Below are 23,263 nucleotides of genomic sequence, written 5' to 3'. Positions count from 1 at the left end.
CTGCGTTTTCATTGCGTTTGAAACGCATATATAACAGCTGAGGAGAGGTGATTTGCCTAATTACATCACTGTAAACGTTTCCGTTTACAAACGTAAACGGTAATGTAATTAGGCAAATTACCTCACATCAGCTGTTGTATATGCGTTTCAAACGCAATGAAAACGCAACCAAAACGTAACGTGTGAACGCACCTGCGACCTAGATTTGCCTAATTACATTACTATTTATATATGTTAATGCATGTGTTAACAAAATACATGTGTTAGCATCTAGTTTACAATGCGTTTTTCAGCTGTTGTAATGCGTTTTAAAACGCATGCTTTTTTTAACTGACTGGTTAAAAACGCCATGTGTGGCATCACCCTTAGGATGATGGCAAAGGTGGCATTTTTGGTCCATTTAGAGCAGTGGTTCTCAACCTGTGGGTCGGGACTCCAGCAGGGGTCGAACGACCAAAACCAGGGGTCGCCTAAAGCCATCGGAGCCGCAATTTTAATGTGTTTTTACTGCGAGTTGCATGGTTTGGGGTCACCACAGCATGAGGAACTGTATTGTGGGGTCACAGCATTAGAGAGGTTGAGAACCACTGATTTAGAGCATGTGTTTTCAGTCCGTTTAAAAACGCATACGTTTTCCACTGTTTTTCCCAATTATCTTAATCAATAAATAGGTTCTAAGCAGCCAAACACAAGGTAAATGGTCAAAAAAGGATGCGTTTTAAAAATGGACTGAAAATGCATGCTAAGTGCGTTTTCAGATCGTAAAAATCGCATGCGTTTTTGTCCGGTTTTTCGAATTTACGCAATTTAAAACGGACAAAAACGCATGCGTTTTAAAAAAGGATGTGTTTTTTAACGCATGCGTTTTTACGATCTGAAAACGCACTTAGTAAAAACGGCCCAAAAACGGCACGTGTGTCTTCAACCTTAGGGTGATGACACACGTACCGCTTTGTCTGCGTTTGCAAACGCAGACAAAGCCGCACCCACCTGGGCGTCCCGATCGCACCAGCGTTTCTATGGAAATGCCTGCGATCGGGACGAGTCATCGGTGTTTTGTGTTAATTTAAGGCAAAACACCGGTGGCTCGTTCCCCATCGCAGGCGTTTCCATAGAAACGCTGATGCGATCGGGCCGCAGCCCGCCCAGGTGGGTGCTGCTTTTTTTATTTGCGCTTGATAACGCAGAGAAAGCGGTACGTGTGTCATAACCCCTAAGGGTGATGCCACACGTCGAGTTTTTGGTCTGTTCTTGGACCGTTTTTTAGTTAGTGCGTTTTTTAATTGCGCAAATTCGGAAAATTGCACATTTAACGCATACGTTTTTTACGATCTGAAAACGCACTAACTAAAAACGGCCTAAAAACGCCGTGTGTCGCCACCCTCAGGCTGAGTTCACATGTGGGGTTTTGAGTATGTTCTGAAATGCAATTGGAAGTTCCCCCCCAGAATGACACATTAAATTAACAGCGTTTCCTGAGCACTTAGTAAACATGCAGGAAATGTAAACTTAATGTGTGATCTAGGGAGAAACCTGCATTTCAGAACGCAATCAAAACACCACGTGTGAACGTGGGCTCAGAGTAGGGTCTGATCACTAATTTCCCAGCATATGCATTGCAGTTTTAAAAAAAGCCACCATGTGACAAAAATTAGGGGGCGCGCCAGATTTAACATGCAAAGTCTGTCATACGCGCTATGTTAAAGGTGCACCACAAAAATAGTTGGTGAACTCTGTCGGGCCAGTGCAGGGATGTGACAGATTCATGATTTCTGGCACACGTTCTTAATTAATCTGACGCACCCAGCATTATACAGCATATACTTTTAGTGCAGTTTCCCACATTCTTAGCAAAGTGCCCCATTATGATCCCTCTAGTACTTTGACATGCTATATGCTGACAATGTGCTTAGATTATCAGGGTACAGGTTTATCTACACTTATGTGAACATAGAAAGATAGAGATATGAGGTGGATATGGGTGACTTGTATCTTTGTTGTTTTTTTGGGGGGGTTTGGGTGTATAATTGAGACTTTTGACAGCTTTTTTTGCACCTTCTGTATGATCATGTCTTTTTTCTTGTGATGCATGTTTATTTTTTTCTGTCCTGGCAGGTGCAACTTTTGGCTTTTTTTTTTTTTTTTTGAAGACTTTTTGTAGCAAATGCCTCAAATCAACATGGAGAAAAAAAGCCAAGTGTTTAACCCCTTAAGGATGCAGCCATTTTGTAACTTAAGGCTCAGTCCGATTTTTTGGATTCTGACCTGCGTCTCTTTATATGGTTATAACTTTTGAACACTGTTACTTATCTAAACGATTCTGAGATTGTTTTTTCCTCACATGTTGTACTTCATTTTAGTGGTAATTTTTGGCTGATAAGTTTGCGTTTATTTACAAAAAAAAAAAAGTAAAAATGATTTTATTGAAAAATTTGCAATTTTCGAAATTTTAAATCATTGCGTTTTCAGGCAGATAGATTTACCACCTAAATAAATTGCTGAATAACATTTCCCATGTGTCTACTTTACATTTTCATAATTTTTGCAACATCTGGATAATTTATTTTGATGTCGCGCAGCTTACAAATCGAATAGCGATTTTCTGGATTTTCAGAATTGACTATTTTGGGGATAAATACTGTTTTCAATGAAAATTTTACATATTTAGCATGAAAACCCCCTATATAATCAACCCATTTTCAAATCTGCACCCCTCTAGCTATCAGAAACAGCTTTTAGGCTGGTGCCACACGTAACGCTTTGTCTGCGCTTGTTTGTGTACCATCGCCCCACCCCCCCACCATTGTACGTTTTCCTTTTTTCAGTTCTGGGAAAATCATGGCCTGGAAAATGTACACAGCATTGGAGATATATAGTTATATTGCCTCCAATACCAAGTCTGCTAGTGGAGTGTCATTTTTAGCTGTCCAAAAGTCATCCCAAAGTGACCCCGATGTTCCACAAGGCGATGAATAGGATGCGCTTTGAAGCCATCTGTGAGGAACCTGCAGGTATTGTCTTGGTCATCAAGCCCCCCCCATCCCCCAGCCTCAGTAAATTAACCTAAATGAGCCAGTTTGTTGACAAAACCAGCATGTGGCCGGGCTTCAAAGACCTATACAGACAAACCGACTCCAGGCATCACGCCTCCTCGCCTCCCAAGTTTCAAACAAAGAGCCATTAAAACTTTCACATCACCAGGTTGAATAGAGACAGTTATGAAGTTATGGTCCGTCTCACCAGAACACCAAATACATTTTTGGATTGGTTATTCTTCGTAAATCATAACAACCCATTGTTCATTGCTCTAGGATACTCAGATCCAGAGATATCAATATCTCTGGATAGGACCATAGCAAATGGGTCAGGTTTGGTATCAATGCGATCCTGGAATTCACCCGGATCCAATGATACCAGAACCATGACCCCAGGACCTTCCCCTGGGGTAGCTGTGGCTTCTCCAGGGCTCTGGATGTAATATCAGGTAGGAGGGACCATTGACCCCCCTTAGGATGGGCAGAGGTGTGTCCCCACCTGATATAATCGGGCGCCCTTGAAGGGGCCGGTGTCTTTTGTCCTGGGGGAAACTAACATCAACTAAGCGCAGGGAAGATCTAAAAGTGTGGACTATCCATCCCCATTAGGCCACACACAAAGGTAACTAACTAAACTGCTTAGACTTGTGGTGCTACCCGTGTAATTTGTACTCTGTTTACTGTATATATCTATTGTGTGTACTGTATTGTCTAGTGTGCCCTTAAGGCAATTAAATATAAAATCTAATCTGTGTTGCTCTTTTATCTCGATCACGAATCTTACGTCCGGGTTTCTCGCTTTTATACATGCTACCGGGTTGGTTCCTCACCCTATATAATCCCGTTACGGACCGGGCTTATATTAAAGGAGAACTGGTGGCAGCATAAGGCTGATAATATTCTGTCTCACTGCGGCTAGTGAGAGGGATCTTATAGCCATTCAGGGATTTGATTTAGGGTTGTGCCATATCCGGAAGTTGTGTGGACAACTTTAAATCACTTCCTGCGCCTCTCAGAACCCGTGCGTTCTGGGAGTGTCTGTAAAAGGATAACTGAATGACCTTACGTACCCTTCAGAATGATGTCCATATTGTGTCACTCACCTTTTTTCTTATCAGAGTTATGATCTTCTTAACAGAAGTCTTTCTCAGCAGCAGAGCATTAGGTACAGTCTTACCTCTCACGACCTTTGCCCTAAAATTGATGCATACTGCCCTTACTTCTCTTGATGCCTTGTGTTTTCTCATGAAGAAGTTTAGCAGCTTATCCAATAAGATTTTACAAGTAAATCCACTGAGCTCTGCATCACCTGCATATACAAGATCTATAAAGGGACTAGCCTGGCAGTCTTCATCACATGAAGGAACATGGAATAAGTAGTAGAAACCAGGTGTGAAATAGTTGCATGAATGGTTCTCTTTATTGTGTAAGCACTAAGAGTTAAAGGCTTTCCTGCTGTATAGATAATGTGCAGGGAGCAGAGGTTGTGGGAGGAGACTGCAGAGGAGTGAAGTTATCAGAGAGAAAGAGTTGTGCAGAATCACATTATAGGGAACAGGCAAAGACAGGGAGCAGAAGGGCTGCAATCAGGGCAGTAATTAAAGTAATAAACAAACTGTCCGATAGTAGCCCCGGGGTCTGCCAGTGGCCCGGGGCTGCATGGTGTCTTCCGGGAGCTGGGTCTACACACTGAGAATGCGCAGCATTACATACATCTGGATTACATTGTGTTAAAAGAATAAGATCTTAAACAAGTGATTAGAGCATCGCTTGTTCAAGCCAACCTGTAAAAGTAAAAAAAAAAAAAAAACACAACCCACTTTTTAATAAAAATAAATAAAAGTTAAAGCCCTTAAACACAAACATTTCCTACACATTGCTAATAAAGTAAAAAAAAAAAAACACAACATCACCAAAGCCCCCCCCCCCCCCCCCCATTGTTACCACCGCGTCCATAACAATTTATACAAAAACATTATTGGACCCGCTCGGTGAGCGCCGTAAAAACAAAACACCAAAATCCATAAAATTAATTCACAAAAATGTTCTAAAAGTGATAAAAAAGCTACGTTTCCACACATAAAAAATAAGCCCTAAAACATCTCTGTTAACTAAAAAAAATATGTTATAAGTTATGTCTTCGAAAAGATGGCAAAACGAAAATAAATGATATAAACTAAATAAATGAGGTGTCACCGTAATCGTATTGATCTATAGAATAAAGATAATAATATGTTATTGGTACAGTGCACGGCCTCAAAAAAATTCAAGAAGAAAGGAAACCAGAATTTTCTTTTCCTCCATACATAGTAATATTCATAGTTTATACGGTTGAAAAAAGACACTTGTCCATCAAGTTCAACCAAGGAAGGGAAGGGATTGGATGAGGAAGGGATTTAGGGGAAACAATCCTATATAGCATAACAATCAATGTTATTTAGGTGTAAAAAGGCATCTAGACCCTTCTTGAAGCTCTCCGCTGTCCCTGCTGTGACCAGCTCCTGAGGCAAGCTATTCCACAGATTGACAGTTCTCATAGTAAAAAAGCCCTGTCGCCTCCGATGATTAAACCTTGGTTTCTCTAAACGGAGACAGTGCCCCCTCGTCTTTTGATTTGATTTAATCTGGAACAATTTACCACCATATTTTTTGTATGGACCATTCATATATTTATATAAATTAATCATGTCCCCTCGTAGTCGTCTCTTTTCCAGACTAAATAAATCTAGTTGTTTTAATCTTTCCTCATAACTAAGACTCTCCATACCCCTTATCAGTTTTGTGGCTCTACGTTGAACCCTTTCCAGCTCCAGGGCATCCTTTTTATGGACCGGTGCCCAGAACTGGACAGCATATTCCAGGTGTGGCCGAACCAGTGCCTTGTATAGTGGTAATATTACATCCCTATCACGAGAGTCCATTCCACTTTTGATACATGACATGATCCTACTAGCTTTAGAGGCAGCTGATTGACATTGCATGCTGTTATTCAATTTATGATCTACTAGTACCCCCAGGTCCTTCTCAACAAGGGACTCTCCCAGATTTACTCCCCCAAGGACATATTTTGCCTTTGGATTATTGGCCCCCAGGTGCATAACATTACATTTATCCACATTAAACTTCATTTGCCAAGTGGATGACCAAACATTCAGTTTGTCCAAGTCACCCTGCAGCCTATGAACATCCTCCATAGACTATATTACACTACACAGTTAGGTGTCATCTGCAAAAATAGACACAGTGCTATTAATTCCTACCTCTATATCATTAATAAATATATTAAATAGTAGAGGGCCAAGCACAGAACCCTGAGGTACACCACTCATAACTGGTGACCATTCCGAGTAGGAATCATTGACCACAACTCTCTGGATACGATCCTTCAGCCAGTTTTCAATCCAATTGCAAATGATTTCTGCCAATCCAACAGCCCTAATTTTACCCATCAGGCATCTATGAGGGACAGTGTCAAATGCCTTTGCAAAGTCCAAGAACACAATATCCACAGCTGCTCCTCCATCCAGACACCTGCTCACCTCTTCATAGAAGCAGATAAGGTTAGTTTGACAACTTCTATTCTTAGTAAACCCATGCTGGTTATCACTTATTATTCTATTTGATGTCACATACTCCAGTATGTAGTCTTTTACTAACCCTTCCAACACTTTCCCCACAATGGAAGTTAAGCTTACAGGCCTGTAATTGCCTGGTGAAGTTCTAGAGCCCTTTTTATATATTGGCACCACATTTGCCTTGCGCCAGTCACTTGGCACCACACCAGACATTACGGAATCCCTGAAGATTTTAGACAGTGGTACAGCAATAACAGAACTGAGTTCTTTAAGAACTCTGGGGTGTAACCCATCTGGTCCAGGAGCTTTGTACACATCGATTTTATTTAGCTTAGATTGGATAATGCCTACATTCAGCCAGTCTACTATATTACAGGGTGCATGACTCGCACTGGCACCACCCAAGTCAGAAGTTCTCTCTTCTATTGTATAAACGGAGCTAAAAAACCTATTAAGTATCTCCGCCTTCTCCTGGTCTCCAGTCACCGATGCCCCATTTTCAGAATAAAGGGGTCCAACCTGTTGTGACCCATTTTTTTTTCATTGATATACCTAAAAAATTTCTTGGGATTTGTTTTGCTATCTTTAGCCACCTGTCTTTCATTTTGTATTTTGGCTGATTTGATTTCCTTTTTACAGATTTTGGTAAGTTTTTTGTAAGTATTGAAAGCCTCAGGTGACCTGTCAGATTTATATTTTTTAAATGCCCTCTTTTTCTCATTAATTGCCCTTTTAACTGTAGCTGTAAGCCACGAGGGGTGTAATCTAGCCCGTCTATACTTGTTACCTATTGGAATAAATTTAGAAGTATAAAAACCCAGGATAGATTTGAATTTCTCCCATTTAACATTAGTATCACCATGTGACAGTATCTGATCCCAGTCTATATCCTGTATTGCAGCCCTGAATTTTTGGAAATTAGCCCTCTTAAAATTCAAAGTTTTCGATTTTCCCACCTGTTTCTGCTTTTTAAAGTTTAAGAGGAAAATAATTATATTATGATCGCTGTTCCCAAGGGGTTCCCGGATACTGACATTTTGGACAATCTCCGCATTGTTAGAAATCACAAGGTCCAACAATGCGTCACCTCTTGTGGGATCTTCTACAAGCTGCACCATAAACTTATCCTGAAGAATGTTCATAAAATGTCTCCCCTTCACAGATGAAGACGAGCCCTGACCCCAATTTATATTTGGAAAGTTAAAGTTCCTCTAATATCAGAGCCTCAAGCTCGCCCATTTTGCCTGTGATACTTCTGGCATTTGTGAACATACAATTTAATTTTCCACAGTTATTTATCTGATTTAAAGTAATTTTACTGGCACATATATCCTCACCACCGTTCTGTAACTTGTGGATCTCCTTTCCCACTGCCTTAGGCCCCCATACACCGCCCACATCACCACCCACCAACATAACCTGCCCCCTCTCTGACCTGTCTACCCCTTCATTGTCTTCCTTTTCCTCCTCCCCCGATCCTAGTTTAAATACTCCGCCACCCCTGCTAGGATCCTCTCCCCCAGCACAGCAGCCCCCCTTCCATTTAGGTGCAAGTTATCTGCGGAAAACAGGTTGCACCCCAATGCTCTAGGAACCCAAATCCCTCTGCTCTACACCAGGATCTGAGCCATGCATTTAACTCCCTGAGCTCCCGCTGTCTGCTCTGTGTAGCGCATGGCACAGGTAGAATTCCGGAGAATACTACCTTGGAGGTCCTTTTCTTAAGCTTTGAACCTAATTCTTTAAAATTATTCTTCAGGCTCCTCCACCTACCATCTATTCTGTCATTGGTACCAACATGGACCACGACAGCTGGGTCATCCCCAGCACCTCCCAGTAATTTATCCACCCTTTCCACCACATGCCGAACCCTGGCACCAGGGAGACAGCAAACCATTCGGTTGAGGCGGTCTTGGCGACAAATTATTCTATCCGTCTTCCTTATTATAGAGTCCCCTTCAACCACTACCTGCCTTGGCTTACCTGCACTCCCATCCACCCTACTACTAGCTGGTCTGCTCCCCCGGCTGTTAGGGAGAGCAGGATCCGCTAGGGCTGCCATTTCTGACACTGACGTCCTTACATCATTGCACAATTTTGCAATTTTGCTTGGATGTTCAGAGTCAGAGTTGGCCTTCCTTTTCTTTGACCCCTTCCTACCCCCTCTAGTTACAGTAACCCAGCTACCCACCTGGCCCTGCTGGCTTACCTCTCCATCCTCCACTTCTATCCCGCTTATTGCTTGCTCAGTGAGCAGCATACTCCTCTCAAGATTGTCAATTGCTCGCAGCCGTGCAATATCTTCCTCCAGATCTCTAACACGAGCTTCTAGTAGAAAAATATGGGCACATCTGTCACAGCGGTATTCACCCTCGAACTCTTGCTCCAGCAGTGTATACATGCGGCAGAGTGTGCACTGGAGCATACCACCAATCTTGCTAGCCATATCTTAGTAACAAAACAGTGATAAGTATATAAATCAAGAGATATGTAGGTTACTTACAGTTCTGTGGACTTCTCTTTTTCAAGAGTTAATAAAATCTCATCAATAAGCCAAATGACCAACTAAAATTAAGTATTTGTAAAGTGCCTCTAATGTAGCAGAAAATAAGACCTTATATGTCCAAATTGTCAAAAAAATAAAGAATTGATAGACATATTGGAGCAGATTTACTTACCCGGTCCATTCGCGATCCAGCGGCGCGTTCTCTGCGGTGGATTCGGGTCCGGCGCTGAATCTCCCCCGAGGCCCGCCGGAATGCACTGAAGTTCACCGGCCTATTCCTAGTGAAGGTAAGCGTGAGTCCCGCGACACTTTTTTTTTTTTTTTTTTAATGTGGCGGTTTTTCCGAATCCGTCGGGTTTTCGTTCGACCACGCCCCCCGATTTCACAATCTGTTCGCATGCGCCAATATCCAGGGGCAATACAGGGAAAATCGGCGCAAATCGGAAATATTCCGGTAACACGTCGGGTAAACGCAAATTGGGCCCTTAGTAAATGACCCCCATTGTATTGTTATACTTGGGAGAGATTAGGTATCAAACTTTGTGGAGCTTGTTGGTATTTTATCCACTGAGAATTTTTACACATTTTTTCAAACACACAAGATTTGTCTTATCCCCTGTAAAACAATTAAAGGGTTAACTAACTTCATGAAAGTTGTTTTACATACGTTAAGGGGTGCAGTTTCTATAATGGGGTTTTAATGGGGCTTCTTAAAGTGACGTGAAACCTGAGCAGGTCCATCAATATCATGATTTTGTGTTTTTTTAATGAAAATGTGAAAACTGAAATTACAAAGCCCCATAATATCTTACAAAAATGAGAGGATGCTTAAAAAACCTTGTTGATATAAAGCAGACATTCGGTTAACATTAGCAATCAAGTTTTTTTGCTGTTATGACTATGTGTGGAAAAAGTAAAACATTTTAAATTTCAAAAATCAATAATTTTTCTAAATTTTCAAAACTTCAAAACATGCTCTTGAACCCCATCTCTACAGGCATGACAATCACATTCGCCAATGCATGAAACTATTTTCACTAACCTATCCTGCATCCTCCTCCTGTCTGTTAACCAGCTACAGAACTCTGCAGTCCCATAGACCTTGTTCTTTGTATATTAGATGGCAGCTGATGACTGGTTGCAGCAGTATCAAATATTTTTTTTCAGTTTCCTTGGAAAAATGGCTGGACCATGATCAAGCTCTTATACGTTGTGTTCCTCCTTAGATTGAAAGCTCTTGTGAGCAGGGACCTCATTCCTATTGTTTGACCATGACCATGTTCTTATTCTGTAATGTCTTATTTTATTTGCACATGCCCACCACAAGCTGTACAAAATATTAGGGCACTAAATAAATAAGAATCATATGCTAATTATTTTATATAGAGATATAAATAAATGACAAAATATTGACTATATTTTATGTTAATAAACTGGGTTTAATAAAGTAGACACACAGAAATTCATTGGAATAACAGCACAGCTGCTTGAAATCAATTAAAAGAACAAAGTAAAACAATATGACTGAACTAAGGAATGAATCAGAATTGAAACTAAAAAAACCCACATTTTAAATTAGACACAGGGCTAAAAGATGAGAAAATCAAGACAGAAAAATATTCTATAATCAGATAAATTAATATTGTCTGCTGACATAAGTGCATTAAACAGTCTGATTAAACCATTTTAATATCTTGACTGTAGCAAAACTATTTAAAGGTCATCTACCACCAGATTACTGGTTATAGAGTGTAACTAATAATTTTAATATATTCACAGCCTCCCGCTGCAATCCTCATCCTGCCTGGGGAACTAGGATCCGGCCGGGGAAATCAGAAGCCCGGGGCGTGGAGAGAGCAGGGCATTTGCACTCTCCTAGTCCCCTGGCTGGCGGCAGGAGGAGGCTTGCAGCGGGGGCTTAAATATATTGAAGTCCGTGGAAGTCGAGAGGTGCTCAGGCGCCGTCACAAAGTTATTATTTCGGTATGAAAAACGCCAAAGTGCATGCAAAACACAGTCCCTCCATCCCCTAGACATAACGAGCAAACTATTTAGGACAGGGCACCACCAGTAATCTGGTGGTAGCGGTCCTTTAAATTTATGTATTAAACCTCATATGAAATTTTTGGTAAACTTTTACCACTATGATACTGGATATGCGGTTATAATGTTAAAGGTAAGTCATCATTGGGAAAATACTGTGTAATATAGCCTATAGATTGCACTACATTTTCCATGTCTCAGTACAAATTCATTATTCCTTACTAATGGAATAGATTCCTGGCATAAGGAATATCTATTTGCCAATTATCCTAACCTTTTCATAGTTTTAAAAACAAAACCTGAAATCCACCAACAAAACAAAGAAACAATGCTTTTGTAACTGTGGGATTTTAAAAAAGGTAAAATTGATCATTTGCATATAAGGATTCTTTAGCAATCCAGACATTCACGGTTCCAAGTATGACTGCTGTGGCCGTAGGGTGTATGAATTATGTATGAATGTTCCTACCTTTTCTTTTAAGTTTGGGTGGGAATAACGGAACAGCATATACCATTGTAACTGGCACACATGGCCTTATAGTAAGATTAGAGAAAATGCACAATGTCTGATAGATGCTGATTATTAGCTACAACAGTTTGGAGACCGTACTTTCTGCAATTATCAGAAAAGTTTATGAAGTAACCCAGCTACAGAGAATTTTTTAAAGGTTATCTTTACATCCAGAAGAATTGTGGCAAAAATCTCTAAATATTAACAAATGTACATAAATATTTTCACCGCAAGGAACCATTTGAAACAGATTGTTTTAGGTAAGCACTGTAAAATAAACAAATAAATCTAGAAAAAAAATCTTGCAAATACACCAGTTAGTCTTTATGCCAGACACTAGAAATTTATAAAAATCCTAAAGTTTAAAACGTAACTAACCTTTCAGCAAAGATTGCAGAAATCCATAGTCCAGTGTGTGTACACATGGAATAACACTTTTCTGGATACTGTGCAACGCGTAATCATTCTCATATTTCCTTCAGGTAGCAACCTGTACTACTGATTTCTGCAGAGTTTGTTGAAAGGTTAGTGGCCATTAAAATAATCACTATTTCTACCTAAATGTAGAGAAAACATACAGTACATGTCTATTAACCCTCCATTAATACAAAGGGTTAGGCAATGCAGTTTAACAAACCAGTTTTTGTTTCCTCAAATATAAAGTGGTGGTGTTAGTAAATGATTTCATTGTGGTTCATTTTGATGCTATCATTGTCCAGTTCTTGGAGGAGCTCCTCGAAGTCTGTGATATACCACTTAGCTTTTTCCTTTACTTGTTGTCTGATGACATTGCCTCCAAATCCAATAAAACAATCCTAAAAGGGAAACAGTTTATGTAAATGTATGCACAGCAGTTGTTGTATCTGGGAAAATCAGATACAAACCGTTATGGTATATAGATACCTAACTACATAGTTACACAAGTTTCCTGGAATGTTTAGTTCAAACATTACAGAAAAACCCATTGACCCCGTCAAGGTTTACAGTAAATAAAAAGTGAACTTTTTTTTTGGAAAATGCACACACAGCACTTAATAGCAACTCAATAATGCAATGCAAGTTACATTTTGATTTCTGTAAACTGGTGCATTTTGCATTACACCATTGTAATTATTAGATGCAGCAATAAAATATAGCTTTACTTCTGTTTGGTATTCCCATCTAGGGCATTTTAAATACTCAACAGTTGTGTATTAAATCTCCGAAATTTGGCGTCCGTCTAGAGGACTCTCCCAAACCTCCCTCTGAGCTGCAGTGAGGATAGAGGGAAATCGGTTCGCCACCACTGCTTTAACCCAACTGCTGTAGAAAAAAGGGGTCAGAGGACCTCTTTTATCCAGATGAAATACTCTTTCTCTAGCTCTTCCATTTCCATTTTATTTATCTAAACTACCTACTTAGCCCTCATGCACACAAAATGTATTTTTTCCATGTGGTTCTGTGGCTAGCTCACATCCCCATATATTTCTATGATCTCATATACATGGCTGTGATTTTCTTAGCCCCATGTATGCGCCTAGTGCCACTGAGAAGAAAGTTCCAAATGTTCCACTAGTGGTAAAAAGTTAGACAGTAAAATGGTGCCCCTAACATGGACTCAAAGCAGCATTCGGACCATGTCCAAAATGATTCTTCTTATAAATCTCATAATTTTTTTCTTTAAATAGCAGAACACGCACGATCAGGACACTTCCTCAGGTTCTAATGTGAAAACTGAATGAAGAAATATTCATTTGCCAAGTCACTTTCTGAGTGTGTTTTAGTGTTAATGTGTTAAAATGTTAATCACATCAATAGATGATATGCCCATGACAATAAAACATACTTAAATGGAAAGCCTGAGGAAAGTTAACAACATAAGCCTACTAGTGCGGTCTCCCTGTACTGCGTGATGACAGCATCTAGGCGGGATGCTGTATTAATAATATGAAACAAAAAATTTAGAGCAGCTGTTGCAGTGTTTGCAGCTTTGGCCTCCCTAGAATTAGTTGGGAACGTGAAATGAACGGATGCCACACAAGTATTAGTTGCAAGTGTGATGTGACATTTCAAGGGCGAGACAAACTACTGACATAATTTGCCTTAATTTCTCTTCCAGGATCCACAAAAATGAATGACATGTGGGCAACTATAAAATGCTGAAGAAACACCCAAAACCATTAAAGAGATCAGTGGTTTACGGACAGAGGAAAAAAACATTTGTGTTCAGGATGCATTACAATATTTTTATGTCTATCTTAAAATTATGTAAATCCATTGTGAAGTATGACTTACAGCAGGGGGACACGCTTCCATATCAGTAGCTCCATCTCCAATCATTACTACATTATGAAAGCCAAACTTCTCCTTTAATAAACCAATCACTTTTCCTTTACCACCAGATTCTGCAGTTAGCTGTGTCTCATCAAATCCAGCATATTCACCTTAAAGTAAAACAATAAGATATGGTAAAGTAAACAGCCATCTTCTTCACTTGTCCCCCCTTCCCTTCTGTGTTGCTCATCCTCCAAATCCCCCCCCCCCTTTCTGCTCACCGCAGCCTACCGCTGATTTTAACTCACTGCAGCAAGCTATTCTCCCTCGGACATGTGCACTTAGAGCCTGCCCGTAGTGCGTATGACAGAGCTCACCGCACAAGCACGAAAATTGCAGCCGCGGTGAGGCGACGACCGCATTGGGCTTTAGCTGGTGTGAGCAGGAGGAAGAGGATGGGATGGTTTAGGAGGAAAAGCTGCTCGGAAAAAGGGAGGCGGAACAAGTACCCTCCTGCAAAAATTTTACTTTTGAAATGTCCCACCTACTCCCCGGGACTCAGCACAGGATTCTGGCAGGGAGGCAGGTATGATTAAATAATACTAATAATAAAGAAAGTAAACTGTACAAATATAAGAGAAAATAAGCTTTATAATTAATGCACAATGTGTGATGATGCATTATCTTTAATGCTGTAGCCCATTACTATTTCTGTGTTTTAAGGACATCTACCACCAGGATCAAGGATTGTAAACCAAGTACACTGACATACTGGTGTGTGGTAAAACTCATTAAAAAACTGTTTTTCTTTTTCTTATGGGCTTTGTTTTCACATATTTTAATAGGCTGTCACAATGACAAATCCCCTTATGATCATGAAGATTCCAAATTTTGTGAAATAGTGAATAAGCAACTAGCCAACAAATTTTTTCGGATTCAATGTATGGGGTAAACATTTTTATATTTATTTGTATTCTACAAATAAATATATAGAGAATGGGGCACATTTACCAAGATCACTGCATCAGTTTTCTGTCGGAAAAAAAGAATGTGCAAACTGCTTGTATTTAAGTGTCCGTGCCACATAAGTGTGATACACAACCCTTTTGTGTTGTGGCTCCACTATTTTTCATGCAACTGAAATGGGCGCTCCAATGCACAGTCGCCACATTTATCATGCAAAGTCAGACAGATGTGTGTTGCACGCCCCAAGTTAAGGAAGCAAGTTCATGAAGAATGTCCACTGCAATTCATGAACCTGGGGCCCTCCACACACTACACAGGCAGACTGCACATAGCACAATTTGCACTGTTTTTAGTAAATGTGCCCCATACGCCCCATATATTCCCTTGATTTTCCATGGCTCACACGAAGAATGTTATGAGATTATTTCGAAAAAAGTCCTGAAACAACTTGTCGAAAGCTGCCTTCTCTGAGTTCACTAGTCTGACTTACCATTGAAATAAAACTTGAGCCTGTTTGCATACACATTAGTAAGTGGTATGTCCAGCTCTGTAGCTACATGCTCCACAATGCTACGAAATCCTCCAGATATCAGGAAAACTTGAATATTTCGCTGGTGCAGTCTATGAATTAAATCTCTGTAAAGGATAAGTAAATAATTCTAAAAACATCAACTAGTTATAAAATCTGCATTCGATGTAAGAGTCAGAAATGCCTGGCAGATTACATATCTATAGCGTTACTCATAGGGATGCAGTCACCAGCTTTTACACCATTTAACATCCCCCTCGGGTAGGGTATGATATAGCCTTTTTTGAATTTCCACTTATCATAAAAGTAGTGAGTGGTGTATGTGCTGAAGTAAAAGCAGGTATGTATCAAAATATGCAAATCTTTTCTGTATGAGCAGAAACTGGCATAAAATGTATAATAAGTTCTCCCAAATATACTTGTGTAAGTTAAACTAATAATAAACAAATCTTTTATTTCACCCTGTCCATGGGAGTAGAAAATGACCCAGTATTCACCAGCCTTTCCTGGTAAAATGCTAAAATTTCACAAAATGAAGTTTCATCTCACAAATAAGATAACTCACTTTATCCCCTCGGTGAGCCTCGGAGGGTGCTCTGTTATCAAAGCTTGCACTTGTTCTCTTGATGGGTGAATTAATGCAAGTCTCTCAGTCAGTGCAGCCTTGAAGGTCAGGGATCCTCCCATCGCTTTGCGGGTCCTGAAAAAAAAAAAAAAAAAAAAAAAAAAGCATAAAACACCTAAATTCCATTACAAGAAATTTGTTCAAGTTTAGAAAGATTCAACAGTGCTGCTCATAACAGTACTGAACATTAATTATAATAGCACACATAGCTTCAGGCCCTGCTGTAAACTGGTAGTGTGGCGTAAACTGTAATCTCCAATAATTCTTACAATGTCATTTCTTTATGAAAAACTTCACTGTTGGAATTTTTTGTGACTCCACTCTGCCGCTCACATGATCTGCTGTCTACTATGCTAATTCTTCCATTTCTGGCAGTCTGCCCTATCTATTGTTTGGTGATAGGAAAAAAAAGAGCGCCTGAGTAACTAGAATCCTGGGTAGCAGTCATGGAAAACTACTGACAGCAGGATGAAGAGAATGAGAGGTGTATTTTAAGTGCTACAGAGTGGATTGGGATATATTTCTGCATATAATAAGCCACAACCCCTAATATGATTAAACAATGCAGATATGACGTGGAGAAAATCTGTACTAAATCTGCAAGAAAATTTCTAACATGCTTATGCGAATCTTCAGGTGTACGCGTCTTGAGTGAAAATCTACAGCAGTCCCTTAAATGTGTGGCGCCACTGCACTATAATTTGCAGCACTTCTGAGGTGTGAAAATGCCCTTACAAAGAGACATAAGGCTATGTTAGTTTTTCTCATGTTTTTGGTACAACTAGTTCAAATTTGTAATACACATATAGAACAATAAGGCACATGAATAAGGGAAAAATCGGAAAAGGGTAACAGACAATTGGGTCTGTGTTTCATAGCCGTTTAGAATCGGCCATTTTTCCCAGATAACCCCTAATACGATAGTTTAGGAGTGTTGTGTTAAAATGGTTTGCACTGTGATTTGCTCTACTCTTTAATGCATCAGTCACACAACCAGTTAAAGGGCATCTACCACCAGGTTGAAGGACTGAATGCAAATAATTCTGAGGGGCTGCAGGCTCCCTTAACACCTATAGAGCCTGGAGCCCCACAGGCTCATTTGCATACAGTTATTCATCCTGGTGGTAGATGCCCTTTAAGATAACGTCAGTGGGCACTGATCCATTTTCTGAATCCATGCACTGTCTGTTCAAAGGACGGACAGCAAAAAAGCGGTCATATACCGCTGACCTAACATGTCTCAACAGGGTAAAAAATTAAGTAGCAAATCTGAAATTAATACGTGACAAAATCACAATTTTGCTGTAAAACTGCTACAGAATTCACCTTATTCACTGTAAAGTAAGGTATTGTACCATGGTAAAAATATTTTTGGATGTCTTACCCACTTAGCTGTTACCATAGGAGTCTGTTCACACAGTTCCTTTTTAATCTTGTCCTATTACTAAGATACTAATAAAAGTGAAATTTTAGTTTAGCATTTCACCAGATTTGGATTATCTCTATTCACCAATTGGAATAAAACTAATTGAAGTATTCAATCTTTCTATATGAACATACCCTAATATAAAGCTTTTTTTCTGCATCATATGTCTTTACTGTTAGCAACCCATTTTATACTAGCACAGCTGGATCTTTTCTGCTATGACACAATCGGTTTGTCCACAGCTCCCCTCAAAATCAACTGCTGTCAACTATTCTTCACACTGTTCATTATGACTGTGTACACTGATGGATTTTCATTGCATCAAGAAAACTAGAAGTAAAAAGTAATCCGTGAGTATATTTGTACATTATTCAATAAACTATGTATCCACTTACATTTCTGCCACGGCATCTCCTACACCACAGAACTTAGCCAGTTCATCTATGCCTTCCTCTTTAATAACCGTGCTATCCACATCAAAGCAAACGGCATCAGCCCTGCGGAAAATTTCCTTCAGCTGTGAGAGGGAAGACATTTTGTTGTGTACTTTCCTGTCAGACCAAGAAGAATAAAAAGGTTTTAATTCACATTTACAGAGAATATAGAACAAGTCATAACATTTTAAATGACCGAGAAATCCTGATAATACCTGATGCCCTCCTTTTTACTTCATAGTCCTTTCTCTATATACAGTGTGCTTTTGTATTCTAAGACACTTCTACCTACTCATAGCTATTTCATCCAAGATAAAAGATGGTGTATCAGGCTCAGGGCAGGAAATTGTTTATGGCGCCACCCTAACTACAAATCTGGAGGGCACCGTCCCAGCTCCCGTTAGTAATCAACTGTATGTGCAGGTTATGTGCGGGTTACAAAATCACTAGGGTGGGGGCGGGCCCTCTGCTAGATTGCTATATATCAAATTGACCGGTCACAGTATATTAAATGTATATCCATGAGGCACATAATTGTCAGTTTAAAGGGGTAAATATTAATAAGGAGCACTGTGGGTCATTTAGCTGGTGTCAAGGCTTATATGGACTATAATGTTTTTAAGGACACGGTGTGGGAATGTGCTCCAGAGGCTGAAATCACAGGGGTGAAATCACATCCTCAAGGATGAAGACCAGGGCAGACAAGGCCAGCACAAAGTCAGAAGGACAAAGCTACTACCTAATGTGAGCAGTAAGTGATATATGTATCTACCTCATGGCAGCCCTAGTTTGCAATACATTTATTCCTGGAATATTTATGTATGGTTATCCACTGCTGATATATTTATCTGGGCATTATATTCATTGCTGGTATATATTTCTATGAGCAGGATACATTTATTTGTGGTATATATTTTTTGTATAGTCACTGCAGGTATTTATTTATTTGGTATGGTTGTTGATGGTGTATATTTATGTTTTTGCTACATTCATTGTGGGTACAAATTATAGTATATTGATTTCAGGTATATATTTATATGTATAGTGTTATCCCTGGAGATACATGTTTTTATGTGTGCTATATTAACTAGTGGTAAGCCCTAGTTCTAAATGATCCAATAGGAGTTGTCCTATTTCTTATGATTTTTATTTTTTTTTATAATTTGCTTTATAAATAGCAGATGTAAAGACAAGGAATGCAATCCTTATCAAATCAATCAACATACATAAGAAGAAATGTTCAGACAATATGTAACCTGGGTAACAGTATACATAATGTACAATCTGTTTTAACATAAAATAAAAGGATCCACATTCAAGCCCTGACCTCCCTTCAGCCTGTTTTATTTTAAAAGTACCGGAATATAGTAACAAGAGAGCCCAGTGACCCCTAAGCGCCGCTAGAAAGGACCCTCTACAAGAATAAAGAAAAAGTAAAATAAGAAAAAGATCCGAAAAAGTAAAAAAGAGAAAGCGGGAGACCAGACAAGGAGAAGAGAGGGGCAGTAGAGAGAGTCAGAAGGATGGGAGAAAAAGAGGAAATAGAAGGGATGGAGGAGGTTGCTGTGGGGAGCAAAAGCCCCATCATAACAGACTGCTGGAAGAGGAGCCATGGATGCCAGTTTTTATGGAACTTAGCATATGTACCATGGAGTGACGAGGTAAGGATAAATGCACACTGCCGTGTGCCCGCCGCACCGTAGCACGCCGGGCACACGGCAGCGCGGGGAGAGGAGGAGGAGGTGAGCGCAGCTCACCCCCGTCCCTCTCCATAGAAACCTATGGGCCGCGGCGCCGTAATAAGGGAAAAGATAGGACATGTCCTATCTTTTCCCGGGCTACGGAGCGGTACGGTGCCGCACGCGTGCTGCACCGTACCGCTCCCGTAGGGCGCCGCGAGCCCATAGAAGTGTATGGGGGACGTATATCGGCCGCATATACGTCGGCCGTATATACGTCCCCCATACTGTAGTGTGAATGCAGCCTAAGGGTCATGTGCATAATGTCATTTACCTCGGTAATCCACATGGGTATGGTTGGAGGAATGTTTTCTCATGATTTTTAATGGGGAGGGGGGTACTATTTTATTTTTCTCCTCAGGATCGACACTAATTCTGCAGGTTTTTAGCTGCGAATTTGCAGTTTGAGTGTATGGGAAGGAAGGGGGGGGGGGGTACCAATTTTGCTTGTCTGCCTAGGGCACCAAAATCACTCTGCTTGGGCTACCAAAGTGTGGTACTTACTGTAGCCTGAGAAAGTGGTGGACATTTTAAAGTAATATAGGACAATTTCAAGAACTAAACCAGAAAGATTAAAAAGGAGGGCACGAGGGTGACCATACTTTTGTATATGTTATATACATAATATATAAGGCCGGAAATAGAAGAAAGTCCATCAAGTCCAATCTTTAAAAATAAAACAAATGTTTTATCCCAATAACATGTGATATTTTTTCTCTCCATAAAGGCATCCAGGCCTCTCTTTAACATGTACATAGAATCCGCCATAACAACCTCCTGCGGCAGAGAGTTCCACAGTCTCACTGCTCTTACAGTAAAGAACCTTTGTCTATGTTGTTGGTAGAATCGCCTCTACTCTAGGCGCAGAGGATGCCCCCTTGTCCTGGTCACAGGCCTAGGTACTGGAGAGATCCTTGTACTGTCCATTCAGGTATTTGTACATTGTAATGAGGTCTCCCCTCCCTCATCTTTTTTCTAAACTGAATAATCCCAAATTATGTAATATGTCATTGTATTCTAATCCCCCCATTCCCCTAATAATCTTGGTCTTGGTTGCTCTCCTCTGCACCCGTTCCAGCTCTACTATATCCTTTTTATACACTGGTGCCCAAAACTGTACACAATATTCCATGTGTGGTCTGACCAGGGATTTGTATAAGGGCAAAACTATGTCTTTATAATGAGAATCTATTCCTCTCTTGATACATCCCATAATCTTATTTGCTTTAGCAGCAGCGACCTGGCTGTGGTCACTAAAATTAAAGTTTACCATCCACCAATACCCCCAAGTCCTTTTCAGCTGCAGTTTTACCAAGTAATTGACTGTTTAGAACATAATTGTACTTTTTGTTTCTATGGACCAAGTGCATAACTTTACATTTATCTACATTAAACCTCATCAACAATTTCACTGTCCACTCCTCAAGCTTCCACAAATCCCTCTGTAGTGCTAAAAACTATCGACCTCAGTATTTATTACTTTACACAGCTTAGTATCATGATGAAAATAGCTACAGTAATCTGTGAATTTATAGACTGATAATGGTTACCTGGTATGTGTGAACATGGAGCATGCAACAGCAGTAGGGTTTGTAGAAGAAAAGATAGATATAAGAGTACAGTGTGTCATAAATCCTCAGTTTCCATGCAGAGAAGAATAACCTGCTATGAGCATCTGGGTCTTTAGTGCAGCGTATATTATGTAACTACGTGTGGCATTTCATGCTATGCATACATCAGGTTATCTACTGAGCGATATGACATAACTTGTTAATGTTTTCTCTCAAGTTTGGCGGCTGTAAAAAGGCTGGTGAAAGGTCAAATATTATGTAAAATTAAACCTTATGATTAGCAATTGTTATGCTGACTGAGAAAACGGTATACGGAACAGCTGAAATAATCCCTCAGACACTATGGGGCAGATTTATCAAGCAGTCTGAATGTCAGAATATTTCCAGTTGCCCATGGCAACCAATCACAGCTCAGCTTTCATTTAACCAGTGCTCATGAATATTTTAAAGGGGAGCTGTAATTGGTTGCCATGGGCAATTGGAAATATTCTGACTTTCAGACACTTGATAAATCTGCCCCTATGTTTACTGCCACATTCCATGATCATTCTTATGTAGCTTTTCTTATCTGACTGATAAATCTATCTGGAATCATGAGCAGAGTGCATGCACAGGTAAGTGACTTCAAATGAACCACACATACTATTGTGCTTTATTCAGTTTTACTTGTATATCATAATTATATTTTCATTGGGGGTCCTCTTACAGATGGAACAGAATGATTTATTCCTGGAACTAGTCCATATTTTGAAATGATAATGTAACTATGACTATGCAATATAAAAAGTATCAATGCAGTTACCACAAATGCAACTCCAAAATATAAATGTGCAAACAACTAATTAATCTACTTTGGTAATCCAGGGTGGTAAAGCATTCCACACATATTGTATGTTAAGATGTCCACGCATGGCGATACCCGTGAGTCTGTGTTGGCACCCTGGACTACCAATATAGGCGGTCTAGCATTTGCCAACATTTGTGGGTTATTTCTCCTGCTTACCTTAGCCTCATTGCTGACGATACTTTTGCCTTATATTTTATTTGCACATATATATGGCATGGTCAAGTTATGCACTCATCCTATGCATGTGTATTTTTGCTTCATATATTTTTTGTAGTCTGAGGTTGTGGAATTTAGGTATATAAAATGTTTTTATTGTTTGTATCCACTTATGTTAAAGATTAAATTGCTTGCACTATTTTACTTAATTTACAAGGTGTCATTGGTCTATGGTTACATCCTTTTTTGTTTTCTAGAACATTAAAAGATATAATAAAAGTTGTGGATTTATAATGGGAACAATGCTGTTGTCATTTTATTCACTGCAATGTGCTTTGGTTTAGGGGCTTCTTAGTAAATAATGAACAATATTATATCAGGAACAAACAATTTGTGAGAGTACCCACCTGTTTTGTAAACTACTTCTGCTGGGACTATAAAGAAGAACAAGGATGTATACAAATAATACAATATGCAAACATAATCAGCTTGCATTTTAGTAGTTAGTACAGTCAGCGTTACTTCTGTTATACTAGTGTGTACACTTACAAAGCCGGAATCTATGGTGCTAATATCTGTAACTATAAATACTAAAGAATGCATGCTGGTAATACTGGCCCGACCAGTCCACAAGTGTGAACTATGTGCAAGATCTTGCCAAAGTTACCGTAAAGCCCAGACGATGGCCATGTGTGAGAGGTCTGGGTGACAGATGATGCCTGCACGGCTGAGATTGCATCAGCTCAAGAGTCTGTGCAGCAGCAACACATCATATAAGGGACATGACAGAGTCGTGCAGGTGACGAGAGCTGCAGTCTCCTTCCCTGTGCAGCGGATCGTCCCAAGGTCCCTGCAAGAAATGGAGGCGGAGGTGATGGTAATGAATGACATACCGTGTGCTGCCGTCCCTCGCTGCTCCTGGCACTGGCTGGCAGTCAGCTCCGATGTGCGCGGACCTTTGAGCTGCTCTATGAGGAGGACTGCTGAGCAAGCTGTCATTTGGGGTGGAGGTGAACCTTCTACAGTTCAGTTCTTTCAGGCATCGAA

At 40.0% G+C, this 23,263-nt stretch overlaps 1 protein-coding gene across 2 annotated transcripts; it reads right to left on the bottom strand.

Annotated features, from left to right (window-relative positions):
* Window positions 1-10,534: 10,534 nt before the first annotated feature.
* PSPH (phosphoserine phosphatase) lies at window positions 10,535-23,258 on the bottom strand. 2 transcript variants are annotated; one of them, XM_072136217.1, is made up of 6 exons: window positions 23,110-23,258; window positions 17,865-18,020; window positions 15,984-16,118; window positions 15,380-15,525; window positions 13,945-14,093; window positions 10,535-12,485 (listed from the first exon to the last, which is right to left on the bottom strand). In XM_072136217.1, the coding sequence occupies exons 2-6, from the start codon at window positions 18,002-18,004 to the stop codon at window positions 12,342-12,344; spliced, it is 714 nt and encodes a 237-aa protein (XP_071992318.1). In that variant the 5' UTR covers window positions 18,005-18,020; window positions 23,110-23,258; the 3' UTR covers window positions 10,535-12,341. The 2 variants fall into 2 exon arrangements, with proteins under 2 accessions (XP_071992318.1, XP_071992317.1); XM_072136216.1 differs by lacking the exon at window positions 23,110-23,258 and adding an exon at window positions 22,884-23,041.
* Window positions 23,259-23,263: the final 5 nt, after the last annotated feature.

Source organism: Engystomops pustulosus, chromosome 2 (genome assembly GCF_040894005.1).
Source record: "Engystomops pustulosus chromosome 2, aEngPut4.maternal, whole genome shotgun sequence".
NCBI classification, from domain to species: domain Eukaryota; kingdom Metazoa; phylum Chordata; class Amphibia; order Anura; family Leptodactylidae; genus Engystomops; species Engystomops pustulosus.
Note: the sequence above shows the minus strand (reverse complement) of the source record. Positions and strands in the feature narration are given on the sequence as shown.

Coding starts and splice junctions, on each gene's coding strand:
- PSPH (XM_072136216.1), bottom strand. CDS start 22,906: ATGGCCATCGTCTGGGCTTTACG. Junction 14,094..15,379: donor GCTCAAGTTTTATTTCAATG/GTAAGTCAGACT, acceptor TTTTACTTTAAG/GTGAATATGCTGGATTTGAT. Junction 12,486..13,944: donor TGGAAGCGTGTCCCCCTGCT/GTAAGTCATACT, acceptor TTTCCCTTTTAG/GATTGTTTTATTGGATTTGG.